The sequence below is a fragment of the Mustelus asterias genome, chromosome 15, assembly GCF_964213995.1.
Source record: "Mustelus asterias chromosome 15, sMusAst1.hap1.1, whole genome shotgun sequence".
NCBI classification, from domain to species: Eukaryota; Metazoa; Chordata; class Chondrichthyes; order Carcharhiniformes; family Triakidae; genus Mustelus; species Mustelus asterias.
Genome location: NC_135815.1, coordinates 29,015,436 through 29,040,743, shown reverse-complemented (window position 1 = coordinate 29,040,743; position 25,308 = coordinate 29,015,436). Strand labels below are relative to the sequence as shown.

General features: G+C 41.5%; 2 protein-coding genes across 3 annotated transcripts in view; both read left to right on the top strand.

Annotated features, from left to right (window-relative positions):
• The window catches only part of plekhh2 (pleckstrin homology domain containing, family H (with MyTH4 domain) member 2), a 120,803-nt gene extending 106,995 nt beyond the window's left edge, over positions 1-13,808 (top strand). Inside the window, exons 28-29 of the mRNA XM_078229693.1 lie at positions 1,476-1,625; positions 8,040-13,808. Of these exons, the coding sequence (XP_078085819.1) occupies positions 1,476-1,625; positions 8,040-8,225 (336 nt within the window). The 3' untranslated portion in view covers positions 8,226-13,808. The remainder of the gene's footprint in view (positions 1-1,475; positions 1,626-8,039) is intronic.
• Positions 13,809-16,188: 2,380 nt separating this feature from the next.
• Positions 16,189-24,966, top strand: mcfd2 (multiple coagulation factor deficiency 2, ER cargo receptor complex subunit). 2 transcript variants are annotated; one of them, XM_078229692.1, is made up of 4 exons: positions 16,189-16,326; positions 18,775-18,963; positions 21,004-21,163; positions 22,091-24,966. In XM_078229692.1, exons 2-4 carry the CDS (start codon positions 18,785-18,787, stop codon positions 22,220-22,222), a joined length of 471 nt encoding a protein of 156 aa, XP_078085818.1. In that variant the 5' UTR covers positions 16,189-16,326; positions 18,775-18,784; the 3' UTR covers positions 22,223-24,966. The 2 variants fall into 2 exon arrangements, with proteins under 2 accessions (XP_078085818.1, XP_078085817.1); XM_078229691.1 differs by having other exon boundaries at positions 16,323-16,455.
• The last annotated feature ends 342 nt before the right edge of the window (positions 24,967-25,308 follow it).

Sequence of the window (25,308 nt, the reverse complement as noted above, 5' to 3'; positions counted from 1 at the left end):
CATTGCGTCAGGCGCGAAAACGTGGTAAAGTCGGGTGTGAGGCCATTAACGCAATCTGCGCTCGCGTCCGCGTAGATCGCCACTTTACCGAAACCCGGGAATGGCGGCGATCTGATTCGCACCCGAAACGGCGCAACGGCGATTTAAATGCATTTGCATGTATTTCAATTGAATTAATGAACTGCCCGCCCAACTTTATCAACATTTCCCCCTTTACCGCCGCGTTTGCCGATCCGGAATTGCGCCAAAATGAACATGCTGAATAAAAATCTGAATCGGGTGCTCCAGCTGCTGAAGAAGCGAATTTAGAGCTTCCAACGGCTCTCTGACTCAGATCAGTGGTGGGGGGGAGGGAGGAGGGTCAGATCATTCTCTGGTTGCGGGTGGGGAGGGGAGTAAAGCCAGATTGTTGTCTGGTTTGGGGGGGAGGGGGGGTGGAGGAGGAGATGGGTCAGATGTATCTCTTGTGTGGTGGGGGAGGGAGGCCCGATCGTTGTCGGGGGGGGGGAGAAGGGCTGATCGTTGTCTGGCGGGGGGGGGGAGGGCCAATCATTGTTTGACGGTGGGGGGGGCGGGCCAATCGTTCTCTGATGGTGGGTGTGGGTGCTGATCGCTCACTGGTTGGGGGGGTGGTGGCAGATGGATCTCTGGTGGGGGGGGCAGGGGATCCGCTGCCACTCTGCGGGCGATTGATGGGGGGGAAGGGGACAGGGGTCGCGATCGATCTGGGTAGCGGGAGAGGGGTGGATAAGGGGGACAGTGATGTCTGTGGGGGCCATCGCTCCCGAGCCGCTTTATCTGTTTTCCGTGGCCTGGGAGCGATCTGACATGGGCGTGCTTTTTCAAATGTGTTTCTAACTGCACATGCGCAGTTCAGAGCTCCGATCGTTTCGGCTGCGCTAAGCCCCACCCACAGCGCGAATGGGACCCGCAATTTTTTTTTTCAGGCTAAGTGCTAATGGGGGCGCCTGAAAGCAGATTTCTAAGTCTGATCTGAATGACGCCCAGATTCAGCACTTAGAATGGAAATAGTCAAATCAGGCCCATAGTGTATGTATGAATTCAGAAATTAGTATTAAATAACTCAGGAGAAGCAAGGCCTCTCAGGTTAAGTCTGGACCTTTGCTTCCCTGGGCTCCCTAACCCGCTCCACCCCATTCCCGAAATTTCCCTGAAGTGGCCAATCGTCTTCCGTTTACTGACCAAATTCCTCCAAAAATGACCAAGCAGCTGACTGGAATTCAAGCATTCTCAGGCAGAGTAAGTCTGCTGGGCCTTCAACTCAATCTCTTGGCGGGAATGCCATCCGTTCCCATTCTGCCTACCAGAAGTTAGCCACCCTTAAAGATTTACCTGTATGAAGAAGGTAATCATCATTAGTCACTAAGTGAAGACAACAATTAAAAAGTATTGATACAATTTTATATTTGTTGTACCTAATTACCATATTTTGCTTTATTTCCCCAATTCTGCAGCGCTTGATAACAACATATGTATACAAAAGTATTGTGACCTTTGGAGGCTGTCGTGATGATTTTATGCTAATAATTGGAAAAACAGCAGAGAGTGTATGTGCAAAAGATAAATCAACACAAAAGCTCCTGTTTGGCATGTCTAAACCCAAGGTTTGTATGATTATATTGTGAATCTATCTGCACATAAAACAATTGAATGCAGTTTATCTGTATAACTAGTTTTCTGAGCAGCAAATATAGTATCTGTCCTTTAATTATGGTTAATCTAAAAGACAATTGAATATATAAAAAACATTCCTATTTATATAGGATCACATTTATATAGAACTATTAACATAGCAAAATACTTGATTGTTGGGGAATAGGGTTTTAATCTAGGAAGGAGCATAAGAGAAATCAGAGGAGGGAAATTAAGATATAACTCAGTAGGTAGAATATAAGGAGTCTTTGTATGTGAGGTGAGACATGACAAGCCAGAGGAGATTATAGGGATAGAGTCGAGGAAATTGTAGGCAACTAAAAGCATATTGAACTGAATGGACAGAATTTTCAACCAATAGTCCCAGCGTAAACAGCAGAACCTGTAGTGGGTCAGAATCTGCCAGTGGGCTTTGCCGTGGCATAAGTATTCCAGGTTTCCCGGACAGTCAGAAAGGGGATGATGATGTGGAGATTCTGTCAAAGGAAGGATTTCTAATTAAAGGATCCTGGGCGGGGGTACAAATGGCTGAACTGGACTAGGATTCCTAAAGCTGCAGTAACAGCTGAATGGAAAGGAGATCAGTGAAGGTTGTCTTCCAGCTCTTTTCACTCTCTCTACTTTGGCATTTGTGGGCTTGAAATGAGGTGATCTTTCCCAAGGATAAGAAGAAGAGGCCGGCCTCTTGAACCAAGCCAGTGTGCATGAAAGACACCAAGGAAGTTAGCAACAGCTGTGGTCCTTCCTACCTAGAAATAGTGCACTAAGAGAATCAGGAGCACATGACAATAAATGGCATAATACTTTCACATGCCAACCCCCGAATCTGACTTTCCTAGTATTCTCCTGCACGGCACTTCTCGGGTCAACATACCTTGCAGCCCCACACATTCCCTTCAATCCAGGCACCTCATTCTATGGCTATTTCCCCACACCCTCCACAAATGATGTCCTTCATTTCTAGCCACACAAGTAATTTCTAACATTCATAACTCTGTGCTTCGACTCCTGACAGGAGGAGAGCATACAACCCTGGGGAGAGGCAGAAACGTGGGTTGGAAGTGGTGTGCCAGTAAGAGGCATTTGACAACCACAGGCAATGCAAGCCCATCTGGTGCATAGACAAGGAGCTTGTGTCCAGGAGGCTGCAGATATCAACAACAATTTGCCATGAGAGCCTGAGGCACTGAGGGTCAGATATGTTAAGATAGATGATCCTCTCTGACTCTAGACCTTGTGTTGGTAATCATCTCCCTGGAGCTGAACACCATGTTCATCTCCTCTGTCTTTATGGAGCAGTATGTCACTGAGAAGACTGTTTGTGTTGCTCCTATTCCTTCTGGCAATGTTGTTACTCTTGTTCCTCATCACAGGTGTAAGGTTTGTAAGCTGCTTCCATGCCATCATGAAAGTGTAACTGAAAGTGAGTGAAATGAGTTCCAAGTTGTCAGCGATCATCTGTAATGTAATGAAAGCGCCTTCTGAGAAGTGGTACTGTGAGGAGCAGCCTCTCACCTGGACATGGCTGCAACTTTTCACTGATCAAAGGCTTCTGAACTTGCCAGTTTCACTGAAGAAGCATTCTCAACTATGCATTTGGACGAGTTGTTGACAGTTCGGAAATAGGTCCGGGTGCTGACTGTTAAAACTGGAATCTTTGGTCAAAACATCAGTTGGTGAACTATTTCAATATCCACATGCCTTACTAGACAGCAGCACAAAAGAGTCCCTGCTTACCTGCAAACCCACCTCGATGAAACCCGGATGTGGATAGGGTAATGTCAGGATCCAAAACTAACATCACTTTTAAAGAGTTTAATTCCCTGCAAGTACCCAAACTCACTTTGCAGGCCTGTTAAAATTCCCATGGATGGGTTTGGTGGGGTGGTGGCAGGAGAGGAGAATTCAGCAGAGTGGCAGGACAACATGGAATGTGCAGCAATTGTTGATGTGCTGATTTTAATTATCAGGCCTCATTTACAATACACAGAGTGGAACTGGGATTTGTGAGTGTCTCACAAAAACCTCACATTCAGGAATGGATTGGAACAGCAGAGACCTAAGACTTCCTTCTGAGGTCTAAAGAAACGCTGTTCTTCGGGGGGCAATCTTACCACCACCCTCAGGCCCTGTCCCTTTGGCACCCTGCAGTGCCTGGTGAGAATTGCCAGGGTGCCAAGCTGGCACCATCCAAGGGGCACCCCTCCCCGCCCCTGACCTACCCGGGGAGCTTCCGGTCCTACCGGCAGGGCCATCAGGTCTGGTCCCTGTTGATGGGGACCATACGTGATGCTCGCCGGAGAGAATCTTCACAGGCGAGGCCACAGAGGCAAGTGAACCCAGACGATAATCGTCCCAATAGCATTTAAATATCGAGATCAGCCTTGCACCCTTTGTGGGTGCAATACTAATCTCGCCAGATATCTGGTGCTGGTAAGATCGTGGGAGGTGAGAGATCGGATGCGAACCTGATTTCTCAGCTGTCTCTCGATCTTACCGTCTCATCTTGCCCATTGGCTGGCGGGACAAGAAGGTAAGATTACCCCTTTCACCTTTTCAGCCTTTTTTGATATTGATCTCCTCTGTCCCGAGTTGGTGATATGGCTTATTCGCTCAGGACCAAATTAAAATGTGTCGGATTCTGATGACATCAAGACCCATCCCTGTTATTTTGTAAATGTAAACAATGCTTTAATTTAACATTAAAAATCTGACTTGCACCAATTATCAATTAAGCAAAAAGAACTTGTGTGTTCCTGTTTTGGTACATTTAATGAACAACTTAGGTCTGAAGTCCAAAAACGGATAAAAGTTAGCTACTTTCAACATGAAAAAGTTTTTAACGATAAGACTACCTTGTATATCAGGATTACAATTTACCTTGTTATTCTTTCCAGTAAGTCACTTGAAAAGAAATTAAAATTTTAAAATGGCAATCCTTTTCACACCCTGAGATGTCTTCCATTTTGGAAACATTGGGCCCGATTTTACCAACAATTTGCGCCCGTTTTCGGGCGCGCAATCGCGGTAAAATCGGGCGTGAGGCCTCTATCGCGATCTGCACCCGCATCCGAGCAAATCGCGACTTTACCAACACCCGATTCGGGCGTGGATCCGTTCCCTGCCCGAATCGGGCGGCCCGACGATTTAAATGCATCAGCATGCATTTAAGTTCATTTTAATGAACTGCCTGCCCAACTCTACCATCAAATCCCATTTTACCTTCTTCTGTTCCCCATATTGGCCCTGGGGTTTTTCACTCTGGGTTTTCGCCTCTCCCTGGAGATCACATGGTCTGGAATGGGGGGTGGGGGTGAGTTAATAGGTTATAATGAACAAAGCATCGTAGCTGTGAGGGACAGCTCGGTGGATAGGATATTGGTATGTAGATAGGCTGGAAAATTGGGCGGGGATCCTGGATTCAGGATTCAATCCTGGACCGGGGAGCGGCGCGGGCTTGGAGGGCCGAAGGGCCTGTTCCTGTGCTGTATTGTTCTTTGTTCTTTGTTGTTCCGTTGCGAATCTGCGCTTTTAGCGACCTGCAAAATAAAAATCCGAAGCCGATTTTTATTTTGCAGGGGAACCTCCGAAGCGGGTTCAGAGCCTGCAACAGCTCTCTGACCCAGATCATCCTCTGGGAGGTGGGGGGGGAAGGAGGAGGGGAGCAGGTCAGATCATCATCTGGGGGGGGGGGGGGGGGTGGGGAGGAGGGGGGGGGTGGGGAGGAGGGGGGGGCAGCTCAGATGTATCTCTGGTTTGGGGGGGGAGGAGGAGGGGGCGGGTTGGACCATCCTCTGGGGGGTGGGAGGAGGGAAGCGGGTCGGATGGATCTCTGGGGGGGGGCAGGGGGTCTGCTGCCACTCTGCGGGTGATCAGTGGGGAGGGAGGGGGGCAGAGGTGTCCACTGACACTCTACGGGCGATCCCTCCTCCCCACCGGAGGAACGAATCCCTCCTCCCGGAGTGGACGTGCGGCCACTCCGGGAGGCGGGATTAGTTCCTCCGGTGGGGAGGAGGGATTGCCCGCAAAGTGGCAGCAGACCCCCTGCCCCCTAGAGATCCATCCGACCCGCCCCCTCCTCCTCCTTCCCCCCCAACCAGAGATACATCTGAGCCGCCCCCCTCCTCCTCTTTTCCTCCCCCCCCCCCCCCTCCCAGAGGATGATCTGTGTCAGAGAGCTGCTCTCTCCGCTTTCTGCTTTTTTTTCCTGCAACTGGTTTTAATGATACATCACACAAACAACTAAATCCATACAAATCCACACAAATGTAGTCAGGAACAGGAGGCACAGAATTAATGTGAATGGGTATTGTCTAATTAACATTCAAAGCATTTTCTCCTTGCATTTAAGCCATGTAACAGTAGAAATAAAAACAGGAATCTGTTTTTTCATTCCCTGCATCTTCCCTGTAGAAACACATTTTAATAAAATAAATGGATTAGATCATAAATAAAAAACACAACTTATTAATGACATCACAATAATATGTGCATTTGTCAAAGTTCCACTGATGTCAACACCAGCCAAGCAGTCCAGTGATGGTTGTTTCTAAAATCCAAAATTTTGAAGACTATGTTTTCTTCCAGAATTTGCTATAATTGTCAACTTTAAATTCATCTTCAAATTGCTCCTCTTTCATTCTAGCTCTTTTGGGAACATGTTTGCGCATTCTTGCTTTTCTTTCAGCTTCTGGCAAAAGGGAAACATCGACTGGCATCACAATACTATTTTTAGGCTCCTTGTATTGGATATTGATAGTGGACCCATCAGATCGAACCAGCAAAACAGGATACAGCCTGGCATAGACCTGCCTTCCAAAGCAAACTACTGCTGTTCTATTCGAATTCTTCCACCTGGATACGCTGGACACAGGATACGCAGCAGGGAGCAATCTTTCAGAAACATTTAGCTGTAAAGAAGGCACAAACCGCCACAGCCGCGTGCTCCAGCCCAGCGCCCGGGTGCGCTTTTTCAAATTTTTTTCGAACTGCGCATACACAGTTCAGAGCTTCGATCATTCCGGCAGCGCTAAGTCCCGCCCACAGCGTGGATCGGACTGGAGCCGGCTGAAAGCATATGGGTGCGCTGGAAAGCGGATTTCAAGGTTGGATCTGTACTATGCCCAGATTCGGCACTTAGAATCAAAATGGTAAAATCGGGCCCATTGTGTGGAATATGATAGGCAAAGTATGCTTGAAATATGGTTATAATAGATGAGCTAAAACTTGCAAAAAAAAATTGTTGGAAATACTCAACAGGTCTGGCTGTATCTGTGGGGAGAGAAAAACTGGCTGAATTTTCCTGTGGGTTTCCAGACTTCAATGTTGGGAACATAGGGTGGTGCCAAATACCAAGGGCCTTGGTTTACTCACCAAAGTGACTTTACATGAAGCAGCATCCTAACTAATTGCTTCCATACTTGCTGTCCAATTAGGAATTTAAGTGGATCAGGGAAGTAGGAGAGGCATGACAATGTCTGGATGACAGATCCGCTAGTGGAGCTGAGCGCTGCTAGAGAAGAGGGAGACCTAGGCATTGTCTTGAAATGGAGCAAAAAAGCCTCCTCTTCACGAGTAAAAAGGACATTAGAGTACTGTGAGGGGCCTCAGGGTAGAGGGCTGACCCCTCCAGCAAAGTAATTGTGGCCGGTCCTGGACTCCTGAGAGCATTGCAGCCCCCAGGTGATAACAGTTAATTCAGCCATTCATGGACCACCTTCACTGGTCTCCTAACACAGTGGGGGGACCTGTATGATGTCAGAGTAGGAGGAAGGTGAAGAGCTAAAACATGACTGTGCGCACAGAAGCACGTTGAACATACTGTCAAGATGTTTATCCTCCTTGCTATGCCCTCAGGAACACTAAAGAAAAAATATCCAGCCATTCATTTGTTTAAAGTTAATTATTAATATCTCTAGACGTACATTAACACTGCAATGAAGTTACTGTTAAAATCCCCTTAGTCGCCACACTCCGGCGCCTGTTTAGATACACTGAGGGAGAACTTAACATGACCAATGCACCTAACCAGCATGTCTTTCGGAGGAAACCGGAGCACTGGAGGAAACCCACACAGACACGGGGAGAACGTGCAGTATACGCACAGACGGTGCACCAAGCCAGGAATCGAACCCAGGTTCCTGGCACTGAGAGACAGCAGTGCTAACCACTGTGCCATTTGTTACATGGTGATTTATTTTGATTCCTAGTACTATGTAAAGCCATATTAGAAATATGGCAAGTGCTGTATCTCTAGTTTGCTCTGATACTTAATGACGAGAGGGACACAGCTGAGCAGTCCTCTTATTTGCATTCAAAGAAAATTCTGTCATATACTTAAACTGACCAATTTTTTTTTTTTACAGATTCTAGAGATCACTTTGCTGACAGCTAGTTACATCAATGGTTTCCAGCATCAGAAAACAACAGTTCACCGCATGTCACTTCCATCTTCACTTTCTGTTCACACGGGAGGACACAAATTAAAGGACATGGGAAGTCAACCATTACTTTCATACTCCAGACCAACTAAAGAACCAACCTTGTTATAATATTGGTAGTATTGAAACCTAATGATATTTGCTACACAAAGCTGTTAGAACTCTACCTTTAGGCTGAAAAAAAATGTTTAAAGGGTAGGCAGCGCATGTAAAAATTCACTGCATCTGAAATTTTAATTGCTATCTGTGAAATCCCTTGTTTCCTGCAGGCTAATGGCAATAGTTCAAGCAAATTAACAACAAAATGTTTACATTTGTTTGTCTAATAATCTGGGCTCTAGTTCTGGACAGGGAGCTATCTAATACTGTGAGTCTTATGCTTTTCATGTCACCTCTGTGTAACAGTTTACACCCGCAGTTAAAACAATCAAGAGGCTTGCTCTACCTGGATGCATAACTTTTACTAAGGTTAAAACCATATTATTTAATATTTTGTACCAGAATTATATTATTGCATTTTAAAGTTCATGTAGCCAATTAAGGTGCAACTTTCTCATAGTCGCAGAAGTGAATTTTGCATTTTTACTGATTTATTTGCATCTAAAATTTCTACATTTTCATCCCAAGCCATGAAGTCCACCTTTATTTATCAATGTATTTATATTAGTGAACAGTTGTGTAAATTCCATTATAATCCCCCCAACACCTCCATCACTCCTATCTTAGTTACAAACTGTATGAATCAGGAAAGTGCAGAAAGTATTCTCTGGCATTCCAATAAATTAAATATCAGATTCAAGCACAAGGGTACCAGAAAAAAGAAAAATCAGAATAGACAAAACTCTGTCCAAAGCACAATTGTAGATTTTGTAAGGCACGAGATAGTACAGATGAGAAAGATTACTCATTTAATTTGATGCTTCCAAAAAGGTGCTACAATTCCCCCACTAAAGAAGCCAATCATTTCTTAATGAATCAACATGTTTTGCCTCCACTGCCTGCCTAAAAGTCTTTCCCATTGTTGATCATAGTCTGTGAAGAAGAACTTCCTGACATCAGTAGAGCGCTGAATTTTCCTAGTTCAATCACACCATCACAGTTTGGTTTGAAACTGGGCTATAGAGCTCCCTTTTTTATACCAATATAAAGGAAGAAACCCTACAGTGCAGAAAGAGGCCATTTGGCCCATCGAGTCTGCACCGACCACAATCCCACCCAGGCCCTACCCCATATATTTACCCACTAATCCCTCTAACCTACGCATCTCAGGACACTAAGGGGCAATTTTAGCTTGACCAATCAACCTAACCCGCACATCTTTGGACTGTGGGAGGAAACCGGAGGAAACCCCGCAGACACGAGGAGAATATACAAACTCCACACAGACAGCGACCCAAGTCGGAAATCGAACCCAGGTCCCTGGAGCTGTGAAGCAGCGGTGCTAACCACTGTGCTACTGTGCCGCCCTCAATAAGGAGACTTCTTAGACTTCTTTCAAAGCTAAAAAGCCCAAGTTTCTCCAGCCTTCCTTAGTTCTCTGAGGCTAGAAATCAGTGTTAAAAACTCTTCTCACGACTGTCCCCAAGACTAGCTTGTCTCATTTTTCTCTTGGTAAGCAGTACTTAATATTTGGGATCTATCCCAAGCAATATCATCTGAGTGTAGCTTTTCTTTTTAACTTGAGCCCACAACTCTGCCATGTAGTTCAATGTTTAATTAGATTTGTTGGATATGCTCTGCCGTGATTAAATATATTGAGAATGAGGGGGTCCTGAAGAAGCGTGAAAACGGGAGAAATTTGTGTCTTTTTTTGGGTGACTTAAAAAAAAATCAAATCTTATCTGACTTAGTCAAAAAAAACTTACCAGATTTGCAATCTGCCAGCAGGGGGATTAAGCCCAATTGCCCAAAAGCAAACTGATAACAGCAGAGGGTGTAATTGCACATATCACTGCCTCTCCCAGCTATTACTGACCAGCCTCTGGCCCACCCCCCTCAGGCCTCGCTCCCTTGGCACTGCCCAAGGGGCACCCCTTGCCCCCAACCTGCCAGGGGATCCCCAAATGCCTCCAGTTCTATTGGCAAGGCCATTATATCTGGTCCCCGTTAAGGGGGACCATATGTGATCCTCACCAGAGAGGACCTCCACTGGCGAGGCCATAGAGGTGAGTGAGCCCAAACGATAGCGCCCCGAGCTCACTTGTAATATTTAAATGCTATTCTAAACAGCATTTAGCACGAGGCTGATTTCGCCACATATCCAGTGCCGGTAAGATCGCGAGAGGCGAGAAATTGGGTACGAACCTGATTTCTCAGCTCTCTCGTGATCTTACCAGCTCACCTTGTCGGTAAGGGCGAATTGGCAAGATCACCCCCACGGTGTTCCGTCTTTATCATCACTTTCATCTTGGTGTTCTTTCACTATCTGATCTAGTTATATCTCCTGGATATCTGGAAAAAAAAGCAAGAGTAAGGTTGCAGTACAGGAACTTGGAAAAGTTCATGAAGGACATGCTTACACCAAATACAGCTTGTAAATCAGCAGAGTGTGGGATAAGGGAAAAATGGGGTGTGAGAGGGAGAGATAGGTGTGAGGGTACTTTTACCTTTGATGGTTTCAGCCCCATTACTGGCCATAGCCTCAGCAATGGTCGTCCCAATAATGACCAGCATCACGGAGATTAGGACATGAAGACAAACATCTCATAACCCTGGAGCCTGCACTCTCCCGTGTTGTCTTTCTCATTCTATCCCAGGTCAGATTATTTTCAACTATGGCTCACAGCACTTGCTCCAGCTACATTGCACCTCCTCCTTGTAGAGCGGCAGGCTAGCTATGTGTGGAATTCACCATCACAGAATGTAGTTGAGGCCAAAACCTCTGATTTCAAGAATAAATTAGATATAGCTGTTGGGGCTAAAGGGATCAAGGGATATGGGAGGAAGGGGGGGGGGCGGGATCAGGATATTGAATTCGATGATCAGCCATGATCAAAATGAATGGCAGAGCAGGCTCGAAGGGCTGAATGACCTACTCCTGCTTTTAGTTTCTATGTTTCTATCAGCAGTGCAGATCAACTTTAAATGGTTCTAGCCACTCGCGATATTGGCCCTCAGCTGATGCATCCAGCAACAGACAGCACGGTTAGCACAGTACAGAGCTATGTAATAGGCAACACCAAATTAATGTGCTGCATGGCTTGTAATAAACAGGTGTGCAGTTAATAGCACATCAAGATCCCTGCTCCTGTTTCCAGGGACCATCCAATATAGTCCCCATTCTTTATAAGGAGTTCTATGATTTTTCTGCTCATACCCTAAGGAGTTTTCTCCTCTTATTATTCATAATTATTATAAGGTAATACGTATAAACTGCTCTTTCAAATGAACCCCAAATAGCTGTGCCTCAGCAAATTCTTCCTCCGCATTTCTAATATATTGTGTTCACATAAGTATTCTTAATATTGTTTCCCGTAACACATCAGGCTTGCGTGGTATGAGCAGTCCTTTTGATTATTGTTTCTAAAGACCTGAAAAAGAACAATAGCCAACAAAATGTTGGTCCAGTAACTGTCCAGGTTTGTAACTATTAGCAGTGTTTGATCCTTGAAATTAAAGTAAGAAGTAATGAACAGAAATACTATTGTATCATGTCAAATTGTGTGAAGTTCACATTGCGCTGTATTATATTGTATTTAAATCTGTGTCTATACAGATTTTGAATGGTGAAAAATAAATATGGCACAATTTTAGGGTCAAATAGTATACCATTATTGTTCCGTATCTTCATATCTACTACAGCAATCTACAGAATTAATTCAAAATAGAAACTGAATTGAAAGCTCTGTTGGAATTGAAGCAGGAACTCTTTCCAATGAGTGAAGTAAATCAAAATTCAACATAATCACAGTATTCTGATATGTGTTCTGGAGTGTGTTTTTACTGGCATCCTGCCGGTTGCATATCACTCCTTTGGAATGAACTGTAGGCCAAGAAAAATTACATAACCACAACCAACTTGTGCGTCATTATGTTGTATATTTCTCAGTTAACTTTTGTGTTAGGAGTCAAAATGCTGTTGAGAGTTTAACATAATTATGTGACTAGGCCCTGTTAATTTAAGGAAAACAATTCATAAAGTTATATTAAATAATTTTGTTCATACAGCAGCAAATCATAATCCGATGCCAATTCTGTCATCTTTCCCATGACTCAGTGCATGAAGGAAAACAAAGAATGCTGCAGTAGTAAAAGGTTAATTCGCACAGGTTATTCTACAGCACAGTAATCCATTTGTCAGCATCTTAACGGACTTGTGTTTTTGGATAAATATTTGAAGAATTCAAACCTTTGAATTCAACCCAGCATCTCCACTGACCAGCTTTCATTGGTAAAAACCTATTTTACTGGAGGATAATGTCACCAGTCTGTCCATGAAGTTACTCTTTCATCATGACTACTCGAGGATAGTCACAGTGGTATAGGAGATGTTTATGGTATGATTTTTCTATTGCTATCTTTTCAGCAATAGAATTTTCTGAATCATTTCAGATTATTTGTTTACCGATGTTATTTCTTCTTTACAATCTTGTCTTTTTCTGTTTAATCAACACTTATTTCCAGTGCTCCTTTGAACTTTCCTCCTAAACTCTAAATATGCTTGATTTATGTTACCTAAAAGAGAACTCTATATACTTATGCGTATATGAATGCACAGAATTTATATCCCAGCATTTAAATTTGAATATGCCAATGAAAACATTTTCACTGTAAACATGTTTAACTTAATGCAATGCCAAAGAAGAGTTATATTGGACTTGAAACGTTAATCTTTCTTTCCCCAAAGATGCTGCCAGACTGGCTGGGTTTTGAAGATTTTTTATTTTTACCTTTAAATTATTTCCAGCAGGTTAAATGTAAAAAGTGTCCAACTGATTCAAGGGACTTTTAAACAAATTTGGTTTAACACCACAATTGATTTAACCTCTGTTTAATGTCAAACAGAAGTATTGCGAGACTCACTGTCTCAGGAATTATGACTGAGCCTTTAACCCCGGGTATACACCCCAATTTTAGCACTGGTGCACACTAATGTTAACAGTTCAGCCATTTCTATAATTTTGTATTTTCCTTTCAAGGTGGTATTTTATGACATTATTTGACCTCTTTGTTAATGAATAATTGGCATACAGAGGAATTTTAATGTTTTGGAATGCCAAACATTTTTCTCATGTTTTATAAGATTTGTATATTAGGTTCGATGCGTCATGGAGTTCCATGTATATAAGAATGCACATAAAATATTAATATCCACTGTTTCATAGTCAGCTAAGTTTAAGTTGGAATATTAGAACATAAGATTATGTAACTAGTTATAATTTGTTTGCACAAGCTTGTTTACATATACCTTGTGTTTATTTCAATTTTAAATTGGCAAAATGAACTATATATGTTTTAAATGATTGTTAGAAACATAGATAATTGTATAACTAAATAAGTATGAGATGGTCTGGCATGCATCTCCACACAGTTGTATGGTCTTAATGTGTATCATGCCATTAAAACTGTTTTAGTCATTATCCTATTTAATGCACAGCTAATATTCAATTATTTATTTTGCTATATATTTGAATGAAAATGCAAACTGGTCATTTCACTGAGTTACTTAACACTTAATAAATGAAGCACTTCTAAATTTAGAATCGTTTCTACTTGTCTTTAATATGCTATTAATTTAAATGTGCACACTGACAAAATACAAAAAAGCAGTGTTGTTTAACACATGATTAAAAATAGAAATACTGTCTCAAAACATATACTATATGACAGACAATACTTAACCACAATTTTCACTTATTAGTAAAGATCTGTGTAATCGCAATCTATAGGTTTGGTAAATTGTAGTCCTATTAAGACACGTAGGATCTGATTTTCAACAATATTTACACTGGTATTCAAACGAGTATCATCATTCCCTATGTCATAGGCTTCAAACATGTATCTTGCGAATTTTCCTGCCTGTGCATTGGTTACTCCATTTGAACGTAAGAGTCTTTAATGATTTTTGGCCTAATAACTCTTAAATCTCTTCAAACAATATTGAATGAAAATGCCTTAACTGACTAGAACACAAATCAAAACTTGGCGGGGGAATCTGAGCAAAAAATTCTAAGTAAAGGACGGGCATGAAAACGGGACAGCTTCTGTCCTGTTTTATGGGCAAGTTCAAATCCAGTATCTTATCCACTTATTGCAGGAAAAAAATGGGTTAAATGATTTCTCTCCTGTAAGGGGAGGGGGAGGGGCTTAAATTGCCAACAACCCTGCTTTAGCAGCAGAGGACGCCATTGCGCATGTGCAGACCCAGGCAACCCCGCCCCCCCATCCCGAATATCACGGGGCCCATGGCCAATCGCGAGCCCCACCTTGCCCGGAAATCTCATTTCCCCACCGCCCAGACCAATCGCAAATCCCTCCCTCCCACACCGATTGCCTGCAGACTGGCAGCGGGGGCCCCTCCCTCCCCCACTAATCGCCTGCAGAGTGGCAGCAGGGCACCCCTCCCCCACCAATCGCCAGCGGTGGGCTGTGCCAGGGTGCCTGGTGAGCAGTGCTAGGGTGCCCAGCTGGCACTGCCCAAGGAGCACCCCCCTTGTCTCCAATCTCCCTGGGGGCCTCAAAGGCCTCCAGTTCTACAAGCAAGGCCATCACGACTGGTCCACATTGGGGCCAGCTGTGATTCTTGCCAGAGAGAACCTCTCCTGGCGAGACCACAGAGGCAAGTAATGCTGGGTGATAGTGTCCTGTGCTCACTAATCACATGTTAAAAATATGTAAATTAAATTTATTCATCCTCACGCCAGAAATGAGTGTGAGGCTGACCTCGCTGGATATCCGGTGCTGGTAAGATCGCAAGAGGTGAGAAATCGGGCGCGAACCTGATTTCTCAGCTCTCGTGAAATCTTATTGGCTTGCCCCACCCATCGGTCAGAGAGGTGCAATGGTAAGATCGCCCCCTTGGTGTTAATATACAAGTAACCGATCAATTCCTATTCCAAGTACTTAGTGTGGTACTGAGAATCACACAATAAACAAGATTGCTTTTAAATATTATGCATTATACGGCAGTTAAAATGTACCTCATCTCAAAAATATGATGAATTAAAGACGAAAATATAAAGATGATAAGCAAACTCCCAAGCTGTGTAGGTTAGGGGGATCACCGGGGTAAATACGTGGGGTTACAGGGATGGAGGGGGTGGGCCTGGGTAAAATGCTCTGTTGGAGAGATGGTGCAGACCTGATGGGTCACATCACCTCATTCTTCACTGTAGGAATTCTATGGGATTTTATGAAATATAAGTTGAGCAGAAAGTTGATCTGTTGACTGTAATAAATGAGGGGCTAGGCCATCATTGAGGGAGCAGAGAAGAGGTGAGACTTTAGTCTAATGGGTGAAAATGGGCTAAGCTCAAGAAATTGAACAGAGGCAGACAAAGCTGCAGGGAGGTGTAAGAGAGTCAATGAGTCGGGAAGGCTGGAAATGTCAAAGCCTGACCTTGAAGGGACCTTTTAATTTAGTGTGATCTCAACTTGACTCAACATTAGGCTGGAAAATTTTCTTGTAGGCCTATTTTCTTGTAGATTTTTTTAACGCGTCCAGATTTACATCATTACTCCAGTATCTTTCCTAGCTAACGCAATATAATCTGTTCCTAGGCTGTTATCATTTAAGGAGCTAAGTGTACTTTCTGACAATTCTGTCTGGTCTTTTTTAGCCTTGTTTCTCTGTAATGGTTTATGTTGGGAGGGGGGGAAGGGGGAGAAGAAGCAACCACTGGTTGATGTATCCCCAATCTCTTCATTTTTAAGTCTGTTGATTTATGAGGGAGAGAGAGAGAGGGGTTGCCCTTTGTCTCTGTGTGTTCACATGCATCAGCAACGCTATAATCAGCTGAAGCAGCAGCGGCTCTGGGAGACACACGTGGCGGACTGGAAAAGCTGCCACGCGAAGTTGCCACTGTCCGGCCCCGCCCCCCCACCACACACCGGGGGTCCTGCCAATCAGACCTCCGAGAGGGCGGGGCCTAGTAAAAGGTCAACGGTTTCCCTCTCGAGCAGGGGCAGTTGGAAGTGAGTGGCGCGCGGGTTTATAACGGACGTCACGCGAGGGAGGAGCAGGAGGGGAAAGATCTGGAGAAGCTGAACACAAGTAAGTGGCGGCGAGAGGTCCGTTGATCGTGGTCAATTCCGCAATGGCGATCCGTCGAATGTTTTTTTTCTTGTTAGCTGATTCGACGGGTTAGTTTAGCGGCAGAGGGTTCGTTCGTGAGGCGATGTGGTCGGTATTTCATTTTTTTTGTATTTGTGTGATTTTTTTTTAACGCCGTCAACCTGACCCTAAGCCGACCCGCTTCTGTTTGTGGGAGGGGCGGAACGGCGGAGGGGTGATGGACAGGCACGCTGGCCAATCAGGGCGTTCGGCATCACAAAGGTCGCTTGGAATGTTGAGGGGCGGGCCAATCAGAGAGGGGGGCGTGGCCCGCTGGCTGTCTCGCTGATCGTGAGCTCAGCCTCCAGTGGAAGGAGTGGACCCTGGGGGAGAGAGGGAGTGAACTCAATAAAACTGCACCCCCAACCTCCTCCCATCTCTACCTCAACCTTCCCACTCCAGGATTCATCCTGAAATCTCCACTCCTCCCCCATCTCCCCCTCTGAACCTTCCCACTCCAGGATTCATCCTGAAATCCACTCCCCCTTCTCCCCCCCCCCCCCCCCCCCCCATCTCCACCTCTGAATTTTCCCACTCCAGGATTCATCCTGAAATCCAACCCTTCCCCCCCACCCCCAAACCATCTACCTGATAGCTAATTTCTTCTTCTCCTCCAGAATTTGAAACCTCTCCCTTTAAGATAAAAGCAAAGTACAGCGGATGCTGGAATCTGAAACAAAAACAGAAAGTGCTGGAAAAATTCAACAGATCTGAAAGGGAGATGGATGGATGGTGAGGGAGGGGGGGTAGACCAGGCTAAGATGCTCTGTCACGGAGTTGGCGCAGCCTCGTAGGGCCTTCAAACAGCAATAAAATAACCATTTTGGGGGGGATTCGATGCTGCAGTATGTTATGAAATCTAGTTTATATGTTTGAGGAATATAACTTTTGGTTTGGTAATTGAACTTTTCAGTGCAAGTTGAATGCTTCCAATTAGCAATCAAAATATTGAGACATGTTGACTTGGAAGAGGTCAGAACTAGAAAAGTAAGATCATAAACAGCAAGGAGCTCTCTCTTAACTTTGTAATTATGCCAGTAAGTCTGGGAAGCATTGTGCTGTCTTTGTTAGAAATATGTGTTGTTAATATGGTTTCCCAGAATCAAGGAAAATTTTGGAATTCAAAGATGGTTAATCTGCATTTCTTCTTGGAAACAGGTCAAGACAGTCTTGTTGCAATAGAAATAGTGATTCAGGGAGAGCCTTGATTTGAAGCTTTTTGAATTTTGCGTTCTGTGAGGGAATTGCAGCTAGAAGATTTGTTGCAGCTTGCAACTAATGGTAAAAATCTACAGTGGTCCTCACAGAGCTTTGTGACAGAAAGCAGTCAGTTTGAATAATTAGCTTGGAAAGAGTTGAGGGGGAGGGGTTGGAGACATTCTATGTATAAAGCCACGACAAGAAACTGAAGACTCCACAGCCACGTTTTTTTTTTAAATTGGAGGATCACTTGGCCAAAGGCTAATGAAAGGATCCCTATGTTTCTACCTTTTTTGAGGAATAGCTGGAACACAAAGGAAAAGTTAATTCTGTAGGGCTGTGACAAACCTTTTTGGGTTGGTCCCAAGAAAAGAGAACAAACCTTCAAGATTTTGTTTGATAAGGGAAGCCTTTTGGGGAGGCGATAGTGAAAAGTAGAATTTGCATTTATAGCACAAGTCTTTATATGCGATTATTTGGCTCAAGCAAGCTTATAAAGTTTTTTTTGTTTAAAAGCTTTGTCTATTTTATTCAATAAATTTTGTTTTAATTTATGAAACTTGTGGTGTAGTTCCATGGGTTGATTGCAGGGTGTTCTGATCTCTTTAAATATTAACAGTCCCTAACAGGATTGTAATAGGTGGTCAGTTGAGTAATCACTAGTGACCTCCTTGGAGGGAGGAGGTGAATTGGCGACTGTGTATTCCATATGGTCCCTCTCTCTCGCTCTCCTTCTAAGATACTCATTGAAACATATCTCTTTAACCAAACTTTTGATTGCCTATTCCAATATGTCTTTATGTGGCACAGTATCAAATTTCATTAGCATTCTTGTGAAGGGGCTTGGGATGTTTTACGGTGTTAAAGGTATTTTGTAGATGCAAAATTAAACAATAAATGGGCATCAAGTTAGTCAGTGTACACTATGGTGAAAAATGTAGCCTAATATATCCAGTATTGTCTGGTTAACCTGAACCGAAGAACATATTGGACAAAAAGTCATCTGTAATAAAATAATGCACTATTCTGTTTAAAAATCTCCTAAACTCAAGTTCTTAACCAAAACACACATTTTTTCCAGGTTAAGCTATCACAGGAGGCAAAAGTATTTATTATATTGTACAAGTTAAGGGTTTCAAGTATAGTGCTCCTATTTTGAAATAAACTCCTTATATCATTGTTATACAGGATCTGCAACATGTTATATTGGAGTAGAGTTGTGAGGAGCTGCTTCATAGGGTTTCTATGTCTTGTACTATGGGGCAGACAGAATCTGCATTCAACTCTAGCTCAAGGCCATTTGCCACATGATGTTGAAGTCACTGAGGGTCATCGACCGAACATTCGTCTAGATAAGAACCTTGTTCAAGACAAAGAGTATGTAACTCACTATTTTTACAGTGTAACAGAATAACTTGAGAGTAAAGTAGTACGGTATTTTACACTTAACTTTTAAGTGAACACATCTTGTCAACGGGTTGTCCCCCAATTTGATTTTCATCATGACATGTCTTGGACTATACCTTTGGCTGGTAACTTCGCACATTTGTCTTTCCCACTAAACAATGACCTTGTAATGTTCTGTCTCTTTGTCTCCATGTTGCGTGCTTGCTTTTTTTTGTCCTCCTAAACCAACAACATCAGCTCCTCGCAGTCCGCTACCAGTTTAATTTATAAGTTATCATCCAGGAAATTTCCTGACCCAACCAGCTGCACAATTTTGAGAATTGGTGCAAAACTTTGCCCGAATAACCAGTACAGAATTAGTGCATAATGGGGTCACAATATGCTGCATCATCATGTCACCCTGTTTAAAAACCTTCAACAAATGCTTGTAAGCCACGTGCGATTATATTGCCATGTTGAGAAGATGAAAATTGGAGAAATAACACGACAGAGTTGAGCATAAAGTAGTAATTGTAAGCATGTGCATTGTTACAATGGAACTACTTTTACTTTGTACATTTTCTATTAGTAGATTTTCTCTCTGAGCTTTGCTTATGTCTGAGAAATGTATGTCGAGTGCATTGATGCTTAAGTGAATATTGGGAATAATTTAGCTGATTCAAAGTATCCTACAAGATTTAATGTGTACTGATCCTGATATCTAAATTCCATTGTGACAACAGTAGCTTGTTCCAATATTATACCTTGTTTTCCCACTGCCCCTTAAAAGATAGAAATATACACAGTAAAAGACCCTTTGTAATAGTGCATATACTTAGTGTTCTCTATAGCTGCCCACTGGGTATCCTAATAGAACAGTGCATCTTGGGTCAATAGCACCTGTGAGGAAGGAGCTACTTGATTTTTATTTTCAGTTTTGCTCATTATATACACCTCACCCTTTCCTCCCTTCTACCATTCCCTTTCCAGGGCTCCATATTAGGCCAGCCATCCAGCTAGGCCATGTCCCTTAAAATGCAGGAAGGAATCAGAAATGCAACTGTGATAGGTAGCTATGACTTGACTGCTGACATAGATGACAAGCGCTTTAAATTGTTCTGAAGGGTGCCAGATACATTTGAAACTTGGTTGCATTTTCAGTTTACACACAGGATTGTTGCAGGTTCCAATTTCTGGACGCATCTGAGAACCACAACCATCACAAACTGAAACAGGATGGCAAGAACATGTTCTAGACAGTGTAGAGGAAGATCTAATATAATGGCTCTCTTACCCACTTTCCTCTTCCATGTGTCTGGGGAATGTTATCAATGACCACCAGGCCAGTCTCTTTAATGATTTAATTTTCCTTTTTCATCAATTGAAATATTGATAAATACAAGTTTTCAAACTATTTAGATTGGATAGATGGAAGTTATTAATTTAACCAGAATACTTAATCATTTTGGCTGCGAAGGCTTGAAGCATGATTAACTTTCCAGAAAGCTAAACAGCGTTACTTCCCTTAATTTCGTGTATTAAACCCAGTGTGACCTGTTTTACAGATTCCCCTGTACCATAATTTAGTTATATCTTCAAATTTCTAAGCCCTACACTCAAGTTCCCACCCTCAGCATCTGCCATCTCCCACCTTTTTGAAGACCTTCCTTTAAAACTTGCCTCTGACCAATATTCTGGTCAGTTCACATCTTAATATTTTCCCATCTCCCCTTAGATTCAGCATTAATTTTGCTTGAATATGCCTTGATGTGTTTTTTTAATGATCAAGACAATATATAAATATACAAGTTGATGTTGGAATTTTGTTCAAGTCCTCCTGTGAAAAGATTATGTATTTTCTGTAAATCAGGTATGAGAAGTGTATTTCTTGCAGGCAAATTTTTCATTATTGATGCATTTGCAGAACACTTCACAGCAGGAATGCTACTGTAATTCTCAATCAATAGATGTTACTGTTGTTAAATTGGAATTGCACTATTAGTAACGAATGTGATTCTATTAATATTGCAGTCATATTATGGAGCATTTAGATGGCGTGATAGACAAACCAGAATCTGAGATGACGCCACAAGAACTTCAACTTCATTACTTCAAAATGCATGATTATGATGGGAATAATCTTCTTGATGGATTGGAATTAATATCTGCCATTACACATGTACATAAAGAGGTAATATGTGCAAGGAACATTCACCTACCCTTGTGTACAAACTGATCAAATCAAGGACTCTCCTAGTGTGTGCGATTTGGTTGTTCACTGCAACTGAAAGCAACTACGATTCTTTTTCATAGAATCCCTACGGTGCTGAAGAGACCATTTGGCTTATCGAATCTGCAGCAACTCTGACAGTGTCCCTATCCATTAAATGCAGATTCTGCTCTCTCAAAAGCATTGTATATCGAAAGTTATGCTGTAAAAAAAAATGATACTCTTTCGGTCTTTATTAGTTTGTGCACCACATCATTGGGTTTCAGTTATTTACAGCAGGCTGAATCTGCTTGCACACATGCATCGAGAATTGCACTTTCCTACAGTTGCTAAATTTTAGAAGAAAAATAGATATGAGAATGGTTTTTTCATGATTGCATTTTTTCATAGTAAGTACCTTGCTGTCCAACAGGCTGATCTGGAGTTATATTCCACCCAAAAAAGACTTTGAGGAGGTGGGGGAAATCTCAAAGCTACGTTATGTTGTGCTTTTTATCAGGGCCTGGGATACATCAGCAATTCAGCAGTGCTGTGCTTCCTAAAGTACTTTTCATCAATAGCAGTCTGGAAACTTGGCTCACAATTTTCTTATCACTATGATGATAATATATCAGTATGTATGTTGGAATAGCATAGGTTAAGCTAATTAAAGTACTTGGTTCCAAATTATAATGAAGCAGAAGTACATGCAGTTTAGATGAGTTTCTCTGTAAAGAGACAGCCTCTTCCACAGATCTTCTTTTGAATCTAGTAAAATATGCAATTGAAACTATTGATTTCAATATTTTTAAATTATACATATTTGTAGTTTGGCAAATTGTGCCATTTGTTGGTTTTTGGACTTCATACATTCTTATATTTTTATTTTTTGTTATCTTTTCTGTGCAGGAAAGTGGAGGCCAAGGACAGCCCATGAGCGAAGAAGAAATCGTTAGTTTAATTGATGACGTTTTAAGAGATGATGACAAAAATAATGATGGATACATTGATTATGCTGAGTTTGCAAAGTCACTAGAGTAAAAAGGACACAAACATGGAGTTATATTTCCCATTTTCTGAAGACCATAGTGGAAACAATTAAATATATTTTTTATTATTGGTGAAGGTCAGTTAACTTTATTTCCATAACAACTGAGCCAATCATAGTTTGCTAGTCTCCAAAAACCAGAAGGTTTTAACTTTTTTTGCATACAGAATTGCAAACTCAGATGTTTTTAAACATTCACTGGATGCTTATAAATATTTTTGTGCAATTTAAAAATGAAACTTGTACAAGAGTAGTGTTAATGTTGCTATCCAATGTTTCAATATTGTGAAATTTTGGCATTTGTACTGTAAATAAAACAGTAATAATTCAAGTCTTGACATGTCACTTTAGACCATCACCATAAAATGATTTGTATTTAAAAAGTTATCACTTTTTCCAAGTTACGTAAGTCAAAATTGTTTCTAGCTGTATTGGGAAAAATCAATAGATTAGAAGAGAGTAGTTCTTTTAAACATGAAGATATTTAATAGTTTGTCTGTTTTGTCTCATAACCTGCAATTTTTAAATGTAGGCGATCAGTAAATACCCTAGTATTACTGTACAATTCACTTTGTATGAGGTGGTGTTTGTGGAATAAGCTTTTTAAAATATAAGATCTTCGAGTTCCAGGAGATCAATGATATTGTAGAACATAATAGCTAAGAAACCTTGCTGTTAACCTACTTTTTTGAGTTGAATACAACTTTAAATTGTTGGTCTAACATTTGATATTATAGAATATGTTTCACTGATTATTCTTCACCTTCAGTTCCTAGTTTCTGCTGAACTGTCAGAAGCAGAATGAAGATTATTTGCTCCTGACTGAGTTTAATCAGTTCTGTGGTCTTTGGAATATAGAATGTCAGTGTTTGTTTGTAAACTATATGTTTACAAGAAAGTTGGCAGTATCTTCATCATTTATGTCTATAAAATGTATTACAGTTTTAAAATTCAGCTTACTGAAAAGCTTGTATTATTAATATGTTGGAACCTGTTGCACACTTTTAACTGTGATTTGGTGATGGAAGCATTGGTTGGTAACTATAACAAACTCCAGCTTTGAAATTATGCCGTTTGTACTTTAGTTTACAGATACTTGGTGAGTTATGGCAATTTTTTTCTATAACAAGCATTAAAATAGTCATGAATATCATACAGATGTAGTGTGTTCATGTAATATTCACACACCACAATTTCAAAACCTTATGGGAGATCTATGAAGAAGTGGAATTCTAGTTTGCATATGAAGTGGATCAAAGATTTTTAAATGTGCCTTGGATGAAATATACTACCTCGCTCATTCTTTCCCATGCATATGCACCAATTAAAATGCTGAATAGTAACTTAATTGTACTTGGTTTTCATAGCTTTATCATTCTTTTAACATGGTGCAACTTGTTCATAATTGTATTTGAGAAGGTGACAAATTTCATATACCGACAGCATTTTCTATCAATCCTTTCAATATACTGATTTCAGATGGCATATTTGTAGAAGTGTTACATTTGGCAAAGTTGTACACGAGTGGTGATTTTGTATAGTTGGATCATCTAATAGAAAGCTACAATTTTCCTTTACAGTATTGACCTCTGATTCTTTTCTCCCCAAATTTTTTTATCAATCACTTTTTTTTTGCATAAGTTATTCCTGTTAACAGTTCTAAAGTAAAGGAAGACAATCAGCCAGGCTCCATGTGCATGTGTGGCCTAGTTGCTACAGGTACTTGAGTACCCTCCCAAATGAAGAATGGTCACATGGGGGAAATGTCATGGGTCTGGAATTGTATCACAGCAAAAGCGGTATCTGCAATAATGGGAATGAAAGTCATTTGGTTAAATAAAAATTACTTGGACAAGGAAAGAATGCTAACCCAATTTCATGAATATAAAACAATTTATGGGGGCTAATCAGTGTCTTAATAAAGGTTTAGCATAACATTGATTTTTTTTTTAAAGCTTTATGCCTTGGTTTGGAAAGTTGGGGATTCCAATATCCATTTTTAACAGCTTTTTCAACTTGCGAACAGACTTGAGTATAAAATTCTTTGAACCCTGCTACAAATAGCAGCTAAAATGATGCTTGTATTTTGCTTTGTCCTGATTTCACCTTCAAAGGAAAGAGAACTTCAGTTAGGCATCAAAATTTTTTTGGTGAATATATGTTTAACCATATACTTGACAAGCAGGAATGAATTGAAATGCCTAAATTTCTGATCTCTCAAACATTTTTTCATGGGTATTCCAAGTGTTGGGATATTGTTGTTTGAAATGTACTGAGATAAGCAAAACACTTATTTTGGAGTTTTCCTTTTTTATCTTAAACCTGATTTGCTCAATTTGCAACTGTGTTACACAGTCTCTTGGTGATAAATAGGCAGAAAAGACCTATCAGCAAAATTTAGGAGCTTTTTACTTATCCTTCAATAAAACTTTATTCACAAGTTCACACTGCAGTTTGCAGGCAGTTACAGCTTACCTGTGAGAGCAGCGTATTTATTTGCACACATACTGATTGAGACTATAACATTTGATCATCCCCATGTATTTTATCCTTATACTGCTTTTGCTGTTTTTTGAGAACTGTGGAGAATCTTAATTACAATCTTGTTTGAGTAAATGTCATGTACTTTTTATGCACACCAAGTTTGGCCAAAGTCAATATTAGTAGCTTTGACTGAAGGATGACCATGGGTTCTTAGAGGCTTGACTGTAATGCCAATAAAATATTTGAAAAGGAACTTCTCGATTTCTTGTGTTTCACTTTATCACAAATTCTTTACTATGAAAAAAGGCATGCAATTGTTGACAATGTTGTGAGTTAATATAGAAAGCTGTTAATTACAGTGTGGGTTGAAGGAGCCAAGAACAAGCTTTAGCCACAAAATGCTTTCAAATTACAATGACTAGCTTGATCTTCTAAGCTAAAATGCCTTTCATAATCTTCAACTGCATTTGTGGGAAATTCCAGAAGAATGTTAGCTATGTAATATTTCCATTTGATGAGAAACAGAAGTTATGAATAAATGTGAACTAAAATTTGGTTTGTTATAGTTTTTAAGCTTGTTTAGCTCGTTGCTGCA